Genomic DNA, 19,730 nt, shown 5'->3' on the forward strand with positions numbered 1-19,730 from the left:
GCATTGCCACCTACTATCTGTGTGACCTTGGGTAAGTCACTTTATCTATCTAGGCCTCAGTTTCCTCATCTGTAAAATGAGGCACACATACATGCATGCACACATGCGCGCGCGCGCACACACACACACACACACACACACACAAACACACACACATACCTGGTCCTTTCCACTTCTACAGAACCTAGATGGTAAAAATGGAAAGGCATTTGAGAGATCATGCCTAAAGTCATACAAAATTAAGGGTAAGGCTTGTATATGAATATGGTTATAAGGAGATGAAGGTAATGATATCAAATCCCCGAAATCAAATAGGCTTTCAGAGTAAGAGCAAACCTACAGGATCAAAGACAAAACCCTTTTTGGTATTTAAGGCCCTTTGCAAAAACATAACCTTTTCCCACCTTTTCCTTCCTTTTTTAATTCCACTCCACTTGCTACAGTCAAGCTATACTGGCCTACTTAGATTTTCTCTAACACAACGCTCCATCTCCCTTCTCCTGCCTTTGAAGTGGTTTCCCCCTTGCTTTGGAAATGGTCTCTCCTCTTCTCTATCTCATAGCTAGCTAGCTTCCCTGGCTTCCTTCAAGACTCAGGTCAAAGCCTAGTTTCTACAGGAAGAGACCTTTTCTGCCCTACCCTGTCCCCCATCAGCTACTAGTATCTTTCTTCTGAGATCACCTGCCATCTATTCTTGCCTCTGTATTATTTTTCTTGGTTATCTCCCCAGCTCCTATGAATTCAATTATTATCTCTGCAGATGAGTGTGCCCTAACCTCTCTCCCAACAACCTTCAGGCTGGTCCCTCCAGTTCTTCTGAATATCACAAATTGGACATTCCATAGACATCTTAAACTCAACATGTCCAGATATGAACTCATTTTTCACACAAAACTATCTTCTTCCAAACTTCCCCATTACTGCCAAGGGTATAACCATCCTCCCAGTCAGCTGGGCTTGCAACTTAGACATTTTATTTGACTGCTTATTCTCCCCCCACCCAATCCAATCAGTAGTCAAGTTCTGTCTATTCTGCCTTGATAACATCTCTCATAGACAACCACTTTCTTTCTTATGACATTACCACCATACCCCAGGGCAAGCTCTCACCTTATACTTAACTATTACAATAACCTTCTAGTTGATCTTCCCACCTTAAGTCTCTCCAATACCAATACTTCCTTCATTCAGCTGCCAAATTATCTTCCTAAAGTGCAAGCCTGATCCTCTCCTTCCCATTCTAGAAACTCCAATGGCTCCCCAGTACCTCTATGACCCAATACTTTGGCTTTTTGTTCCATTATATCCACTTTGCAGTTCTATTTGAGGTTTTCTTGGCAGAGATACTGGTATGGTTTTCCATTTCCTTCTCCAGTTCATTTTACAGATAAGGAAATGGTGGCAAATAGGGTGAAATGACTTGCCCAGGGTCACACAGCTAGTGACTTGGCAAGTTGTCTTGACTTTACGTCTATCCACTGTATCACCTTCAAAAACCTTCAAAAGCTGGCCCCTTATTACCTTCCCATCCTTCATATATGTTCCTCTCCTGAATATACTCTCCAATTCTGTGACACTGGCCTCATTACTGTTCCTCAAATACAACTCTATCACCCTATCTCCCAACTTCTGATCATTTTCTCTGGCTTTTTCCCTCTACCTGGAATTTTTTCCTTGCTCATTATTGCCTCCGGCTGGCTTCCTCCGTGTTCCAGCTAACATTCCACCTTCTACAGAAGGCCTTTCCCAATCCCCCTTAATGCAAGCAACTCCCCTTTGTGTATGGTTTGTACAGTTGTTCACATGTTCTATTGGACTGTGAACTCCTTGAGGGCAGGGACTGGTTTGCTATTTTGCCTTTCATTGTATTCCAAATGCTTAACAATTCCTGGTCCATGAGCCTTTGATAAATGCTTAATAAACTAAAGAAGGGCTCAGCAGTGACCTGCAAACTTTGTCCCAGTAGTCTGGCCCTGAAGCAACTTGTCTAACCTGTTTTCAGAGGTCCCAAGTCAGTCCTTGCCCCCAATCTAATAATAGGCTTGAGCTAGCCTCCAGGCATCCCCTTTGCAATCCCTCTGCTCAGATGCTTCAGAATATCCCACAATAGCCTAGGGTGGGGGGGAGGGGGGAATCATCCTTCCAGAAAGGTGCTGAAGTCATACCTTTCTAGGTTCCTGAAAATACAGAGGGAAGTGCCTATACATCAATCCTTCTACCCCTGGATCTGACCCATCCAAAAGAGGCACCTTGGAAAGGTTATTGTAGGAAGACTGTCACCATTTTCTGCTTTGAGAATGTAGAGCCAAGTCTTAGGTTGACACTCTCTCCACTCAACCCCACCAATACCCCAGTCATAATCTTCCTGCCTGGAGAGCAGGGTAGTTCCCCAATAGAATAGCCATCTCCTTCACATCCTATCTCACCTCCAACAATTCATGTAGGATCATGTGACTAACACATTGGTAAATCTAGGTGCATATTTGGAATGTATTCTCCAAGAGTGGGAGAGAAAGTCTATGACCCATCTCTGAACCCACAACACTGTAATTCCCTTTCTTTGGGGATGAGAAACATCAAGTTGGCAGTGCCCAAGGCAGGTGTGCCTACTCATTTGATGTAGAGGAGTAGCTTGCATTTCCTTTCAGCAGTCCATTTGACATCTCATTCAGTAAGATAGTTCCCATTTTCTTCCTTCAACTGTGGGTAGTTGGTTGCCCCATCCTGGTGTCAGGGTCAGATGGGGCAGTCAACTTGGCCTTTGCCAAGCCAGGAATTCTGCTCCTTTGCTAGCCATGATTAAGCTAAGATCTCAGACAAGATCTCCAGGTTGGACTTCAAAGGTTCCCCAAGCCTTGTGGTGCTAAGACAGCCCACCACACACATGAACATTCAATCCTTCTTCCATTGCAATCCCCCTCACTCCCCCACACTAGAGAGAAGTAGCACCACATTCTTTCCCCCTAGGAAAAACCAGACCAGAAAACAGTTGGTTGGGGTTTTTTTTTTCAGTTGAATCTTTTTTTTTTATGAAAAAAGATCACACAGAATTCGCCAACAAACAAAATTGCAAAAAAAAAAAAATTAAAAACAAAAAAAAAATCCCCCCAAAACAAAACCGAAGTCTGGCTTTCCTTCCCTCGCGATTGTCTGGACAAACCCTTGTGTTTTCCTAGAAGGCGCTGGGGCAGATAAGTGCTTTCTGTTGGGCACGGGAACCGCGCTCCATCGGTCGCTCGCTCACTTTCAGGCTTCTCTTCTCCCTATGTCCGCACACAGTCTATTGGGGTGAGTACAGTACACTTTAGGTCTAAGGGGGTAGGGTGGGATGGGGTGGGGTGTGCGTGGAAGTGTGGCATGTGAGCCCAATGCTTTACAATCACAATCCAACAGGAAATAAAAAATATTCTAAACGTCAGACCGTGTTCACTTTATAATTCCATAACTTTTTTCACAGTTTTAAAAAGTTTATATTTATATATATATTTATATATATTTATATTTATATATATAATTAAAAAGTTGAATCCATTTAAAGACGTATGATACAGGGGGGCTAGAGTCTTTTCGGTACATTAAAACTGTACAGGTTAAGAAACAGCATTCTCCTCGAGGCTCTTGGGGAGCCCTGATCTGGGAGAGGGACTGGGGGTGCGGGGGCAAGTGAGGGGGTGACAATTTCAGCACCATTTGTGGTTCTTCGTAGTGTGAGCGCTGCAAGGTGGGCTTGCCCCTCATCTCTTCCCTTCCCGAGGATTTGCCCCAAGTACCATTGCAGATGAGTCCAAAATGTGTCCTCGGAAGCTGCGCTCCCAGGAGTGTGAGGCATTACCCTCGGCCATCCTTGGAGGGGGGCCTGGGATGGGGTGCCCCAAGCAGGAATAGGTGCACCCCCTCCTGAGTGCAAGGGCCTGGGCCCCAGACACTTCTGGCTATTTATTTTTTATGTCATGATCCCTTTGAGCCTGCTAATTGAACAGGCCTGGTGGGGCAGCTGGGACTTCTCCATGAATAGACAGGCCATTGGAGCTTCATCTTTAGGGTTGGTGGAGCAGTGTAGCAAGAGGCAGAGATGCAGCTTTGGAACAGGGATTGGGAGCGCCCGCTGGGGACCAACGGCACCATCTCCAGTCACCCTCTGCGGTTGGGGATGCGCAGGCTGGGGAGGGGGGAGCTGGTAATCTGCTTCCCCCGGCTTGCTCTTCTGGTCACACACCTCCCGACGGCACTGCCTGGGAGCCGGGCCAGCTCTGAGTTTGGGAAACAGATCTCTCCACCCACAAGTCGATCTGGATTTGGGAGTTTCCTTGGAAAGAGTTCTCGTGCAGTTTATATCCTGAATTCGGGCCATTTTGCTTCCTTTCAAACCTTTCCCCTCTCCCTCGCCTTCTGCCATCCACAGATTCCGTATTTTGTTGATTTGTGATCAAACATGAATTGCAGGCCCCCCTCCTCCGAGTGTCTCTTGGGCTCCTTCTGCTGCTGTCCAGACCACTGCCAAAGACGACGTGCTATTCCTAAAGCGCCATCCTCCAGGGCCTGGGCAGCAGTCGGAGTGAAAAACCCACCTGCCGACCACCCCAAGAGCCAAGCATGTCCAAGGTGCTCCAGAGAAGCTGGGCTTCCCACCCCATCCAGGGCAACTGGAAGGTGAGGGAGCATCAGCTATTTTTAATATACCCTGACCTCTTCCCGTGTCCCCAGCCAAGGGCACCTCAGGATTCTGAATGGAGGCTGGAGACACACTCACACAACTCACACAACTCACACACATACACACACACACACACACACACACACACACGCATGTACACAGAGATCTCCCTCGCCGTGGCAGTGATCATGAGAATCTCCCCCCTTTTTTTTCCCAGGGGAGGCAAAGGCAGCTGGTCATGAGCCCTTTTTCCATGCGGGCAGCCGGGTGAGGGGGCCGGCAAAGGGAGTAGGGGGGGTTAGGGTGAGAGTCTGTCCTTGGCGCTGTCTTGAAGGCATCTTCAGTCTCTTTCTCTGAGCATTTGCCATCCCTATGTGATTCCCCCCACTCAACGACTCAGAGGTTAGGCAAGTGAAAGAAACAATCATGTCGTCTATATAGCGCTCTCCTCTCTCTCTCTCTCTCTCTCTCTCTCTCTCTCTCTCTCTCTCTCTCTCTCTCTCTCTCTCTCTCTCTCCCTTTCTATCTTCTTCTGATCCCTCTGTTCAGAACGGAGAGAGATCCTGGTTTGGGGGTTGGCTAGGATCTCTCCCCTTTCTTCTCAGTAACTCAACAGATGACTGGGACTCCATCTGTATTAAAAATCATGCCTGTGGTGGGCTCATAGGTCCCCGCCAGGTAATACAGGTCCTCGCTGTCTTGGTACTTCTTGGTCTTCAGCATCTGCTCATACTGGTCCAGGCCAACAACGAGACACTTATGGGAGACTGTTTGAACATCATTCTCATCCACATGTGATGACTGGTACAAGGCCCGCTGATGGGGAATTAGGGAAGAAAGATTAAGTTTGTAATAATAATAATGATGATAATGAAAACCAGCAATTTACATACCCCTTTAAGGTTTGAAAAGTGATTTACATTGCATGGCTATGTGTTATTCTTTTTACAGATGAAGAAACTGAGTCTCAGAAGACTTAAGAGATTTGCTTGAGGTCATATACCTAGTGTTTGAGGGAGGATTTGAATTCAGGTCTCTCAGACTCAAGTACAACATTCTCTTCACAACTATATCAACTTAACCTACCTCATGGTAAATCAACACCCTTAGCTTGGTACTTCAAAAGCTATTTGTTTAATTGTGCCTCATTTTCCACTATAGGCAGAACAATGCCCCCCAAAAGTAGTTACATAAACTGAATCTGTCAAGTCAATACTATTTCAAACTTCCAGGGTTAGAATGGGTGTTTTAAGAAGAAATTTTCTAGTGAATCTTTCTGAAAAGTAAAAAGAATCTCCTAATTTACTTCTGCTATCAACCCAAATATTAATGGCTTGAAGCAATTCTTTGGGCAAATAATAACTCCCATTTATAATGTACTTTTAAGGTTTGCAAAACATTTTGGAAATGTGGTCTCAGTTTATCCTTACTATAACCCTAGAAGGTAGATGGTATGATTATCCCCATTTTACAGAAGAAACTCAGGCAAATGAACCAAAGAAAAATAAAATTGCTCAGAGTCACACATCTAACAACTTGTCTGAGACCATATTTGAATTCAGATTTTTCTAACAAAGCCAGGAAGGATACAAGATATTCTTAATTAGGCATCTGGCTCTGGAGAAGCAACCTGATGATATCAGAAAAGCATGGATTTCTTTTCATTACTGTCCAAAGACTTAGCTTCTAGTGGATGTTATAGTGGAGTAGTAGTAAATATTGAAAAACCAGCTCTCCAGGGAGAAAAAAAAAAAAGAAACAGTTCACAGGACACACTTTTAAGTTTAAACTACATAATTAATATATTCTCCATCACTTTTTAAAATAGAACAACACATCAAACCCTGATCTGTAGCATTTTCTGATTTCCAATATGCAAATGCTCATAGTGAATATTTAATAATTAGTTCTTTCAAACTGATTGGAGCTGACCCCAGGACACCCTTGTTTCTAGTCCTGGCCCTGCCATGAACTCCCTGTGTAAATTTGAATCCTTTACTTCTCTGGTTTCTAGCAGAGTGCCTTAAGGGGAGAAAATGCTATTCTGGAATTACCTGTACTGAAATTTTACTTCTGAGATAAACTAGTTGTATGAGCCTGGATGGGTGACTTAAACTTTGAGGCTCAGTTTCCTTAACTATAAAATGAAGAAGTTCAACTAAGATAACTGTTGAAAAGTGTCCTTTCATCTCTAAATCTATGATCCCCTTGCATTGAACATCCTTTTTAGTTCTAGATTTTCATTATTTTCTAAGAGAGGGAGTTGACCAAAGTCTACAAATCAAACCATTCCTTGTTCCTCCCATACAAGATACTACAGAGCCCATGAGCCAGCTCTCTGAAGGAGAGGGATGAGTCATTTCCATTTTACCTACCTCCATGAAGTCCTTCCTCTGGCTAGAGGTCTGCAGGGCTGTGGGGACACTCCTCCCTGATTTCTGATCCCAGCGCTGTTTCCCAAAGCAGAGACAAGAAGACATCAATGAATACACAGATGACCTGCCAAAGTTGTTCCCTCCACCCAGTCCCAGGGATCCAGAAGAATTGGGCAGCTCCAGACACATCCAAATTTCTCTTCCCTGATGGTCACTCTTGGATTGATCCTATTTCTGAATCCCAGACCTGGGCTTGGGCTTCTTATAGGCTTCAACATGCTATTTGGGGTCTTTCTAGACAACAACAAAGGCACCAGAAAGGCAATGAAGATGATTTTACCATCTCATCTCTAGAGGATGCTTCAGTTAAAGCAGTGGCTCCCCAAGCATTATCACCCATAGATATTTGGGGGGACAAAATGAATCAGATGTGTTATTAAATCTTTTTCTGTTCTGTTCCCTCTGGCAATCTGGTGAGGCCTCTAGACCCTTCTTAGGAGGCTTTTAAATGCAAAAATAAAACATATATATATATATATATAAAATATTACAAAAGAACACTATTATATTGAAATAGTTAAAGAGGGGCAGCTATATGGCAAAGTGGGTAGAACACTAGCCCTGGAGTCAGAAGGATATAAGTTCAAATCCAGCCTCAGACCAATTAGGTGACTCTGGGCAAGTCACTTTACCCCAATTGCCTAAATAAATAATGAATGGATGAATTTAAAGACCTGAAATTAAGAACTAATACTCTACACCATCCTCATCTGTTTAAATATCAGAGAAAACCTCTACAAAACTACGATATCCAACTATAATTCACTGAACACTATGAGTGAATGATGGATTCAGGATGGAAAATAAAGCATTGATGTTAGAAAGCATTTTGTTTCAAACTGGACCTATGACTTCACTAGGGGAGGGAATTCCCCCTGCCAAGGCAGGTAGCACCTACCTGCAACTTCAGAGTGTCTAATAGTTGCCCAGGGTACTGAGAGGTTAAGGGATTTGAGTCATCAGTCAGGCTTAAACCCTGGACTTCCTGACTCTGAAGCCCTCTCTCTCTATTCATCCCAAAACAGCATCTCAGGGCTTCTTAGCCTGGGGTCTATGAATTTTTTCAATATTTTGACAACTATTTCAATATAATTTGTTAGTTTTGTAATCTTATGTATTTTAGATTATGCATATAATAATAATGATAGCTGTAATTTATATTAATGCTTTATGGTTCCTTACAAAATTCCTTACAAACATTATTTCACCTTAGGATAACATGTGATTCTGAGAAGTCCAGAGGTTTTACCAGATTACCAAAAAAGGTTCGTAGCACAAAAATAAGATTAAGAAACCATGGAGTAAGGATTAACTATAAAAACAGACCACCCACTGAAACTTACAGCAGTGAAGTGGGAATTCTTCAAGATGGGTCCTGCCACTTGGATTTCCTACCAATTGGCTATCAATATTAAAGATGTTGGTTGGCTTGGCTTCTCACTTCCTTGGGAACATTTCCTGTTCCACTCCAAGGACAAAGATAACTGAGCAACTGGCAGACAGGGGTCCAAGAACGGAGGTTTTTCTTAGAGCTTAGCACACTTAAACATTATCTATTGGCTATTTTGGGGGACCAGAACTTCAGCTCCTGAGGGATGTTGTTCTGCCTAGCTTGGGACCCTGCCACCTACCTTGCCTTCGTTGAGTTTTTTGCCAGGATTGGTCTCCTCAGGATGGTAGAACCATTTGACTCTCACCACCATGTTGTTCCCCCATGACTCCCACATACTCTGAATGCGACCAATGTAGGGCAGATTGGGCCGGCCAGCCGACAGGAAGACAGCACAGTCGCCAATACGGATTATCTCCTTCCCTCGGACGATGGCTTTATAAAAAAGCTTCCTGGCCTTGCCTTTCATGCCTCGCCTCTGTGGAAAGCCAAAAATATTAGGTCACATGTATACAAGTATACATCTATGCTAGCACTTGAACAGGTATATGAGGGAAGGCATTGATCCATCCCCAAGTTTTCTTTATAAGTATCATCTTTGTGCCAATAAATTCTAAGGATCCAGAAAAAGAAGTCACAATCTCTGCCTTTTAGGAATTGAGGGGAAGACACAAAGAGACTCATACTTACGTCATGGTTTACAGCAGGGTTTCTTAATCTAGGTCCTATAAAGTTTTGGAATTTTTTTAAAAGTGTTTTGATGGGGGTGGCTAGGTGGCATAGTGGATAGAGCACCAGCCCTGGAGTCAGGAGTACCTGAGTTCAAATCCAGCCTCAGATACTTAATTGCCTAGCTGTGTGGCCTTGGGCAAGCCACTTAACCCCATTTGCCTTGCAAAAACCTAAAATTAAAAAAAAGTGTTTTGACAACATTTTTTTTCAATATTATTGATTTCCTTTGTAATCCAAACCATTCATGTGCGAAGGGGTCCATAAGGCTTTACTAGACTACACATAAAAAAATCAAAGATTCCTTGGTTGCAGGGAAGGCTCAGACTAAATGCCTTACATCTTAAGGACAAGGCCTCTCTGTGACTCAGTTACCCCATCTGTAAGATGGGATTCATATACTCTACTCCCACCTATACTTTGATCACCAGGATAAATGAAAAATTCCTTTGGTTTCTGTGGCTAAAAGAAAAGAAAAGCATGATTCTAAATAATGTTAGGGTTACTGTTATCTAGAGGACTAGGCAATGCCATCAGATTTAGCAAAGGGAGATCTGGCCAAGGTCTATGGTTGGGTTGACTCCCAGATGGCAATAAGAGTCTTGCTTCAACAGGCCACAGCCAAACTTCAATGGCACTTCTAGCTTCTCTTAGCAAAAAAAAAAAAAAGAAAGAAAGAAAAAGCCAGCCACATTAGGAAATGTTAGTTAACATGCTCTTGGGACTGGAAAGGTGGACACAAAGGTATGTTCATCCATTAGGTGAACAGCTTGTCAATTCATTTTTTGCTCATTGGTCAGAATGGGACAGGGATGACTTTCAATGGCTAGCCTATGGACCCTCCACAGGAAAGAGAAGGAAGACCCTCCTATGGGATGACTGGACTCTGATTTTCATAATAAAGAGATTTGTGAAATTGTATGTAAAATGAAACTGGTGTTAATTGAATCATTTTAGTTATATTAGAAGATCTGATATTTCAAGTAAAAACTCTAACTAAATCTTTTGGTAAAACATAGAAGCCTCTTCTAATTTATTGCTTTGCATGTCATGAATTTGATCAGAGAACCCAAGGTCAAATCCCACCTCTGACATAACCATCATAACCCTTCATTCCTTTGGGCCTCAATTTCCTTAACTGTAAAAATGAGGTGATTGTACTAGATGATCTCTAAGATCCAATGATCTGGGTAATACAGTGAATAGATAGCTAAGCTTGCAGTCAAAAAGACCAGAGATCAAACCCTGTCTCACTATGAATTCTGGGCAAATCATTTTATTTCTATGACCTTCATATAGTGCATATACCTCACAGGGTTACCATGAGGACCAAAAGTACTCAATAAAGGTATTTTTATTATTGACAAAGCTGCTCTATAGAATGCCCCTCCTTCACAGTGACCAATGAGGTCAAGGCATGGGGTACCAAGGGATGAGAGATTCATTACCTGAGTAGGTTTGCCGAACCACTTCCACAGCTGCCTGGCTGGGAGGAAGGCGGCGATTTTGGGCCTGTTCTCCACAGATGGCAGCCTCTGCCGCTTGGCCAGCTCCTTGGTAGTGGGCAGGTGGATCCCTTCACGCTTTTTGGGGCGGCTCTTGCTGCCCCCAGGCTGTGTCTTCTGTGCCTGAGGAGTTGGTGGCTGCTGAGGCTGCTTCTTGCCCGGAGGGTGGGAAGAAGTCCGAGATTTCCCTGCCTGCTTGGCCGACTTGGGAGGGAGGTCTGGCTGGACGGAGGAAGGGCCAGCCTGGGTCTCCTCAGCTGCCTCGTCATCTGAGCTGCAGGAAGAATCTTCATCTGTTGTGGAGGAAGAGGAGGAGGAGGAGGAGGAACTGGAGCTGGAGGAGGTGGAGGAAGAAGAGGAAGAGGATGATGACGATGAGGAAGAGGAAGAGGAAGAAGAGGAAGAACTGCTGGAGGAGGAGGAGGAGGAAGAGGAGGAGGAGGAATTGGATGAAGACATTGGGCTAGAGGCTCGAGAACTGGAGGAACTACTGTCCTCCCCACGGGCATCCCCTCCATTCTTGTCTCCCTCCTCTTCCCCTTCAGTCTCTGAACTGCTGCTGCTGCTGCTGCTGCTGCTACTGCTGCTGCTGCTGCTCTCTGACTCTTCGGCTGCTTCTCCTGTCTCTGCATTGCCCTTGTCCTTCTCTGTGGTGGCCAGTGGGTCCCCAGAGCCATCAAACTTGCCAGAAAAACTGGACGCCAAAGAGTCCTCTTCAGGGGCCTTCCCTCGGGTGCTTTTGGCCTTCGACTCACCACCACCCAGGGCAGAATAGCTGCCCAGTCCCACCAGGTTCTTGCTCTCCCTTCGGCTGCTCAGGCCTGAGTCCTCCAACAACATCATGGCCTCCTTTGTCTTCTTGCTCTTGGGGGAGGTCACCCCTTCATGGTCCAACTTGATGAGAAGCTCACTCTCTGCTGGCCTCCTCGAGCCCTTGGAAACTGGACCAAACTCAGCCGCCTCCTCAGCCACCCTGCCCTTCTTTGCCTTCGATCTCCCAGAGGAGCTGTCAGAGGTGCTGAAAGCTGTCAATTCCCCATATGCCTCTGGGGCCAATGCGTTACTGAACGTGGGTGTCTGAAAAGAGGGTGGCCCTGGGCCATGCAGCTTGGGGGGCATTCTCATCTTGGCTGCTTTGCTCCGCTTCTCCTCAGGGAGCCCCGTCGTCAGATTCTTCTTGGAGTTCTTGGTTCCAGGTTTGCCCAGGTTGCCTGGCTTCTCCTGCGTCAAAGAGGCACCTGGAGAAGAGTCAGTCTGGGCCACTTCTTCTGGAAGACTCGCCTCTTCTGGAAAGGGACAGAAAATAGACATGCTTAAAGACCCTTTAGAGAGAAGGGAGCACATTAAAAGAAGGGACTTCCTTAAATGGAGATCTCCGTGAGCCATAGGGACACAGCGGAGGGCTCTGGAACCTGGCCCCAACTGCCATATCAATTACTACCCGGAATTACTCAACCAAGTCTGAAATCTCCAAGCCAATGGACAACCCTAAGTTTTGCCTCCCCCCAGCCACCTGATAACATGGCTCACTGGAGGTGATATGGGGAGGGGAAGTGTTTAAAAGAGGTTTCTCTAGGCAAAACTTGGGAAGCTCTTTTCTAGGTAAATAATTGTCAATGGAATTCCTCCAGTCTTCTCCCTAGTTGAGCACTGTTAATATCTTGACTTATTCTCCCAGTAATGCAAATGAAAGCTAGCACTACAACTAAAGGGAAAAGAAATTAGAGGGGAGAAGAAGGTGAGTCTGATTTCCAGGGATGAATAGTCAGAAAAATAAAGGAGTTTATCATCCTGGATCAGACTCATGACTTCACCCAGCCTGTTGGGTGAAGATTCTGTTGCCAACTGAGAGTCTAGGAATGTGCAATGAGAGGGCAAAGCTACTTCCCCTGCTTAAAAGTGAAGGATGATACCTTAACCCCTCTAGGCCTCCATTTATGTCCAAGGTTCTGACCTTCATAAGATGATTCATGCCCATGGGGGATTTAGCTTCTTTGAATAGTTACAAGGTGAGCAACCTCCCAACCTTTTCTCATCAAGGGGCAAAAGAAGACAAGGTTTGGCAGTACATCTGCTATTCAAGAAAGCAATGTCATGACCTGGCTGCAAACCAGATTGATTCAAATGGACATTAGATGAAAGATTGTGACATTCAGAGGCTGTTCAAGACTAGAGAGCTTTCATTTAGATCATGGTTAAAAACAAGGGGGTTGGACATGGTCTCTGATCATTGATCTGCCTTTGGATCTGTCTGTGATCATTTGAAATAGGCAAGTCACTGAATCTCTCTGGGATTCAAGTTTCTTCATCTGTAAAATGGGAGGATTGACCTGGATACTCTCTGTGATCCCTTTTAGCTCTAGAGAAAGCTAGGATAAAACACTAAAAAATTTAGAATTTGGGAAGGTCTGAATTCAAATCTTGCCTAGAAACTTACTAGTCATAGGGCCTGAGGTAAGCCAATTAACCTTTTAGCCTCAGTTTCCTCATCTGTGATGTTTGTCGTTTGTTCTCAAAGATGACCACAAAATCGGGAGGTGATGCCATGACAAGCATATGAATTGAATTTGCATGAGGGGGCCTGTGCTAAGTCACCAGTCCCACTTTCTCTTCCAGATCCATCTGGATCCAATGGCCATATAGGAATCAGGATGACTGGAGATGGTCCTGGGTGTGAGGCAATCAGGGTTAAGTGACTTGCCAAAGGTCACACAGCTAGTAAGTGGCAAGTATCTGAGGCTGGATTCAAACTCTCCTCCTCATCTGTAAAATTGGAATAAATCACCTATTTCCCAGGGCTGTTGTGAGGATCAAAAGAGCTATCTGTAAAACATTTGACTCTCTTTAAGATGCTCTATAAATATTAGCTACTATTATGAGATCTACGATCTTGTGATAATAGGATAAGGAAGTCACCTTGAAAAATTTTCATTCTAGGGAGGAGGGAGAACTCAGAACTCTAAACTTAGTTTCTCCAGGTTTGACTTACCACATTTGCCCTTGGTGCTTGGTTTCCGCCCACGACCTTTGCCCTTAGCTCCAGATTCTTCAGACCCCATAGAGTTACCCTCTTTTCCTTCTCCCACATCCTTGCTGGATTTTCGGCTTCGACGTTTAGCATTGGGCACAAGGAGAGCAGGGGAGGGTTCTGCACCTGTAGAAGCAGGTACAGGAAAGGCTCAAAAGTGGCCGTGTCCATGGGCAGATGAGTCAGAACAAAACAGGCTGAGTCTACTCCCTGGCATTTCCATTCCTGCACATGGATGTCTACATCCCCCCCAGTACACTTGCTATTCCTCGGCCTTCCCTTATGCCAGGAGCTTACTGCAAGCTCAGGGTTTATGGGCAACTGTAGGGGAAAAAAGGGACTTTCTAACCATTTGATAGGTTCTGGGAATCCCCTATTAAAAAGTATACCTATCCCACTCTAGGGAATCCCCAAATGAATATCCCCTTCATTTCTTTTTTTCCTATTCATGAAGATGTATGATGAGACTGCCTACAGGCAATCAGGAAGAATAAACAAAGAGAGCAAATCAGTTCTTAGAGTCCTCCTGTGGAAGAGAAGAAAGCCAGTATGGGTATATGGACTTCAGAGCTAGCCTGGCCCTGTCTAAGGTCAGATCTAGAAAATAGAAAGTGACTCCTGGAAAGGTCACAAACATTCATGCTGTATTTTCCTGGGATTCCCTTGTGGCAGAAGAAAGCCTGCAGAAGAAAATTCTGATTCATAGTGAGCCAGGCTTAGGAAGCTCAAGATCAAGTCTGAGACAGATTTGCTGGAGGGCACTAACCAAAGAAGCAGCTGAGGGTCCGAAACCCAGGCCTGGGAGTGCCACCCTAGCCCTGCACCTCCCAGGTCTCTACCCACACTTACACTGTATCTTGTAGTCTGGTGGCAGGAGTCGGATGTGAGATAAGGGAATCCGCCCAGTGTCCCCATCATCAAATTCTACCATGATCAGATCTCCGTCTTCCTCAAGATCCAGTGCCCCTAAGGGGAGGAGAAGGGAAAGGAGTCATTACAAGGGTGCTCACTCGGGTCCAGCTTCAAATTGTAGTAGTAGTGTGTGTGTGTGTGTGTGTGTGTGTGTGTGTGTGTGTTTGAGAGAGAGAGAGAGAGAGAGAGAGAGAGAGAGAGAGAGAGAGAGAGAGAAAGTTTTGAAGGAAGGAAGACTTCTTACAAAATCCATCCCCAAGTAGTCAGTTCCCAGTTCAAATGACTTCTAGGAGGATGAAAGATAAATCACTGATTTGGGGGCTTTGGATTCTAGTTTGAGGTCAGCAACTACTTTGGATAAAGTTACTTAACTGCTTTATTACTCAGTTTCTCCACCTATAAAATGGAATAACAATGCAGGGAGGATATTTCATGATTTTTTTTTTGAAGCATTCTTGTAAAATCCAACTCAATCAATTCACAAGAATTCCCTCAGTGCATTACATAAGGAGAGTGGAGGGATAAGAGAATGGTGAGTCTGAATGGTCCCTTGTCCTTTAAGATATTTTATCACTGAGTTCGCTTTTTCTCCCCTAATTCGACAGTAATAGTCTTAGAACAGTACTGGTTGGAAGGGTGATGTCCATCCAACCATCTCTTCCCCCAACACACACACACACACACACACCATGATCCCTACCTTAAGTAGGCATATAAATGGAAAAGACTATGCTAGGGAAAGCAAGGGCACTAGAGGAGAACAGGAAAGGTCTTCTGTAGGAAGTGGAATTTGAACTAAGTCTCGAAAGAAGCCAGGTGCTCCATCCATTGCACCACCTGGCCATACCTACAATTATTACTATTATTTTTTTAAAATTTTAATTTTTCTTTCTCTCCCCTTTATCACTCAAGCAAGTCTATATTTATGGGGGGGAGGGGGTATTTCATTTACTCTTAAACAAGAATATTTTATTAATATATAAAAAAACATTATTTGTACAAAATGAGAATAAATATTAAAAACAAAAAAAAAGAAGCCAGGGCAACATGGAGGTGGATGTGAGGACCAACATGAAGACAGAGCTGAAGCAGGAATTTATAACTTTTTCTGACAATGACACAAATTACTGAGAAACAGACTGGCCAATGTGACCAGAAAAGACAATGATCAATGTTGGAAGGGATGCAGGAAATCTGGGACACTAATACATTGTTAGTGGATCTGTGAAGTCATCCAACCTTTCTGAAGAGCAATTTGGGATTATGCCCAAAGGTCAACAAAAATGTACATACCCTTTGACCCAGCAATATCACTACTGGGTCTATACCCTGAAGACATGATAAAAAAAGGGTAAAAACATCACTTGTACAAAAATATTTATAGCAGCCCTGTTTGTGGTGGCAAAAAATTGGAAATTAAGTGAATGTCCTACAATTGGGGAATGGCTTAACAAACTTTGATATATGTATGTCATGGAACACTATTGTTCTATTAGAAACCAGGAGGGACGGGAATTTAGAGAAGCCTGGAAAGATCTGCATGAACTGATTCTAAGTGAGATGAGCAGAACCAGAAAAACATTGTATGTCCTAACAGCAACTTGGGGTGATGATCAGCCCTGATGGACTTGCTCATCCCTACAGTGCAACAACCAGGAATAATTTTGAGCTATTTGCAATGGAAAATACCATCTGTATCCAGAGAAAGAATTATGGACTTTGAACAAAGACCAAACACTATTACTGTCAAATTGGGGGGGGGGGGGGAAGCATCATATTTATGATGTAATTTTACTGTCTCATACTTTATTTTTCTTCCTTAAGGATATGATTTCCCTATCATCACATTCAACTGAGATCAATGTATAACATGGAACCAATGTAAACACTAACAGAATGCCTTCTGTGGGGGGTGGGGGGGAGGGAAGCAAGAATGGGGGAAAAATTGTAAAACTCAAATAAAATCTTTCTTTAAAAAAAAATCAAATTACTGAGAAAGCTGATCAGACAAGATGGTGGTTAGAGGAATGGCTTACCTCGGACCACAGTGCCAGGGTAGAGACAGCGGTACTGCTGGCTCCAATAAGCTGCAATTCTGGTTCCTTCAGGCAAGAATCTGATTGAAGGTGGCTTCACATCTATGATCTGTGGGAGGCAGCAACAGGTAAAATACACTAAGGTTTCTTTGGGTTACTCTGAAAGAATCATGCTCCCTGTCTGTCCCTAGTATTCCTTGGGTTCTCCTCACCAGGGCTTAGAAACTGGCTTCCTGCCTCGATCCAAACCCTTTGGAGAGTTATTAGTTGACATTAGCAGGTGCTCCAGTCATGGTGAAGGGAAATACTACATTCACCCAGAGATTGTAAAAAATCACCTGTAAGCATGGGTGTCCAAAACAGTCTTTCCAAAGGAATGGGAAAATGAAAAGCTTTTTAAATTTTCTTATATATTCGCTTTAAAATCGTAGAACCACCTTCCTCACTCCCTTGAAGATCAGATTTTTAGAATGCATTGAGAGGTTTTGCTGATTTCCCCCTCTCACTTTTCCATTTTCTACCTTTTTAAAATAAAATTTTGTTATTTAGAATGCCTCTCTGGGAAGGGAATGGGAAATTATAGATAGAGGGGGAAATTTAGTTGATATGAAAACAAAAGAAATCAATAAAAATTTATTTTAAAAAACAACTGGAGTCCTGGGGAGAGATTAGTCTTCATCCTAACTCAATGCCTCTGTCAAAGGATTTGAGAGAAAAAAAAAGCCCTAAATCTCTATATTTCTCTTTGAAATTGGAATCCCATGGCATGATTGTTATGTTTTCCCTCCTAAACTTTCTTCACCTGCTCTTCCTCATCTTCCAATCCAAAGGAAAAGGTCACATTCACTCACCGCTTCCTGCAGGAGCTGCTCCAGACAATAGATGTGGGGCCGGTTACCCCTCTCTCCTTCCACCACCACCCGATATCTAAAACACCAGATTAGTTCAAGTGTCAAGCCACTGGGAGACTGACTATCATCAATATCAAAAGCTTCCTTCCTTGTTTTCCTCTTCCTTCCCTCCTCTTTGCATGGCTTCCTTCCACTGGGACTGTTAAATGAAGGGTACTCCCTCTCTGACTACCTCTGATGGGTCAAATGATGTCAAGGGAGATCTCGCCTTCAGTGAAGTCCTTTCCTTTTTCCATGCCCTTTCCTCTAATCTCCTAGTACTGCTCCATCTGTCAATAGTAGGTGTGTTTTAATTGCACTTTGGAGAGATCAAAACAATAGAACTGAAGAACCTTAGAAAGAGACAGGCAATTAATTGTCAAAAAAATGCACCTCCCTTCTTTGGATAAGTGGGGGGAGTGTGGCTTTGGAATATTAAATATGTGTCAGACTCACTTGATATGTGGTTTGATTTGCTGATCTGCTCTTTTTCCCCTCTTTTTAAATTCTTTCACACTGGTTAGGGATATATTTGGAAATGAAAATAATACAAAAATGAAAGGGAAGATTTTAGAAAAATCAAGGAAGACTTGTATGAACTGAAATAGTGTAAAGTAAGCAAAACTGGGAGAAATCTCTTTGTTGTTGTTTTACAATACAAATATACAACAACAACATAAAGACATTTTGTAAGATGTAAGATCTTTGCTCAATGTAGTGGCCAAATGTGATTCCAGAGGACCAAAGGGATGTATGCTATTTCTTGAGAAAAGGAGATGGGCTCAGAACAGAAGAAGATATATTTTTGGATGTGGTCAATTTGGGAATTTGAGTTTTTCTTTGGAGAGGGGAGGAGAGAGTAGAGAATAAATTTTTGTTATTTAACAAAAATAAATATAGGGGTGGCTAGGTGGCACAGTAGATAGAGCACTGGCCCTGGGTCAGGAGGACCTGAGTTCAAATCTGACCTCAGACACTCAATAATTACCTAGCTGTGTGGCCTTGGGCAAGCCACTTTAACCCCATTGCCTTGCAAAAACTAAAAACTAAAAACTAAATAAAAATAAGATTTTAAATAATTAAATCAAAGTGGTTCAAGCTAACAGCATAGCCTAATTAGGGCTATATTTGATTTTTCAAACTCATGGAAGGACTTGGATTCCTTAACTCCAGTCCCCCCCAACCTGGCCCCAGTCACCACTTAACACTAGCACTGCTCCATCTGTCATTAGTAGGTGAGTTTTAATGGTACTTTGGAGAGATCAAAACAATAGATTAGAAGAACCTTAGAAAGAGAAAGGCGATTGTCAAAAAAAAAAATGCACCTCCCATTACCCTTTTTTTTTTAATGGCAATGATCCCTGGAAGTACTATTTGCCAATATAAAATGAGTATTAAAATGGTGAGGTCTAGGGATTAAGGATACTGGATGGCACAATTTTCAGTGTGAGCAATTTACTTCTTACTTTGCCAGGAAATGCTACAAATCAAAGTTTGGTTGTTTTGCTAATTGTCTGAATTTAAGAAAGTGACAGGAAAAATATTAATAATAAAAATAGCTAACTTTATATAGTACTTACTATATAAACATTTTATAATTATTTATCTCATTTGATCTTCACATTAACCCCGAGGGGTGAGTTCTATTATTATGCCCATATTAAGATGAGGAAACTAAAATAGAAGGGGTTAAGTAGTCAGTATATGTTAGGGAATTTGAAACTCAAGTCTTCCTGTCTTTTAGGTCATTTCTCTATTACACCATTCTACTTCTCATTGTCCTCTCCCTGCACACATTACTATTAACAAATGTTTTCTGAATTAAGTTGGATGCAATGGTTGAGAGGAAGGAACTGAGTCATTGGTTAATAAACTATACAGACACTCCTCAGTCTAAATGAAGTCATGATCTAGGATCAGGAGTTTTTAATCTTGGGTCCAGAAACTTGTTTTTTTAAAAATATTTTGATAACTGCATTTCATAGTAGTTGATTTTCTTTCTAATCTTATACATTTTATTTTAAGAATTTAAAAGTATTTCTGAGAAGGCTTCACCAGACTCTGGTCCAGAGTAATAAATTATATTAAAAGGGTTTTCAGAGCTTCAGACTTTTGGAAAATCTGAAAAGCCTCAACCAGACTCCACTGAAG

The 19,730-nt window shown here is 43.1% G+C and overlaps 1 protein-coding gene across 6 annotated transcripts in view; it reads right to left on the reverse strand.

Annotated features, from left to right (window-relative positions):
* Nucleotides 1-2,140: 2,140 nt before the first annotated feature.
* Nucleotides 2,141-19,730, reverse strand: part of TNRC18 (trinucleotide repeat containing 18) — a 152,547-nt gene continuing 134,957 nt past the window's right edge. For 3 of the 6 annotated variants that reach the window (XM_074208318.1, XM_074208315.1, XM_074208314.1), the window contains 8 exons: nucleotides 17,541-17,616; nucleotides 16,690-16,798; nucleotides 14,591-14,707; nucleotides 13,703-13,867; nucleotides 10,657-11,999; nucleotides 8,721-8,957; nucleotides 7,030-7,104; nucleotides 2,141-5,470 (listed from right to left, as the gene is read on the reverse strand). In XM_074208318.1, coding sequence (XP_074064419.1) covers nucleotides 5,264-5,470; nucleotides 7,030-7,104; nucleotides 8,721-8,957; nucleotides 10,657-11,999; nucleotides 13,703-13,867; nucleotides 14,591-14,707; nucleotides 16,690-16,798; nucleotides 17,541-17,616 — 2,329 coding nt within the window. In that variant the 3' untranslated portion in view covers nucleotides 2,141-5,263. The remainder of the gene's footprint in view (nucleotides 5,471-7,029; nucleotides 7,105-8,720; nucleotides 8,958-10,656; nucleotides 12,000-13,702; nucleotides 13,868-14,590; nucleotides 14,708-16,689; nucleotides 16,799-17,540; nucleotides 17,617-19,730) is intronic. The other 3 variants (XM_074208316.1, XM_074208312.1, XM_074208313.1) reach the window with 2 other exon arrangements.

Source organism: Macrotis lagotis, chromosome X, assembly GCF_037893015.1.
Source record: "Macrotis lagotis isolate mMagLag1 chromosome X, bilby.v1.9.chrom.fasta, whole genome shotgun sequence".
NCBI lineage: Eukaryota > Metazoa > Chordata > Mammalia > Peramelemorphia > Peramelidae > Macrotis > Macrotis lagotis.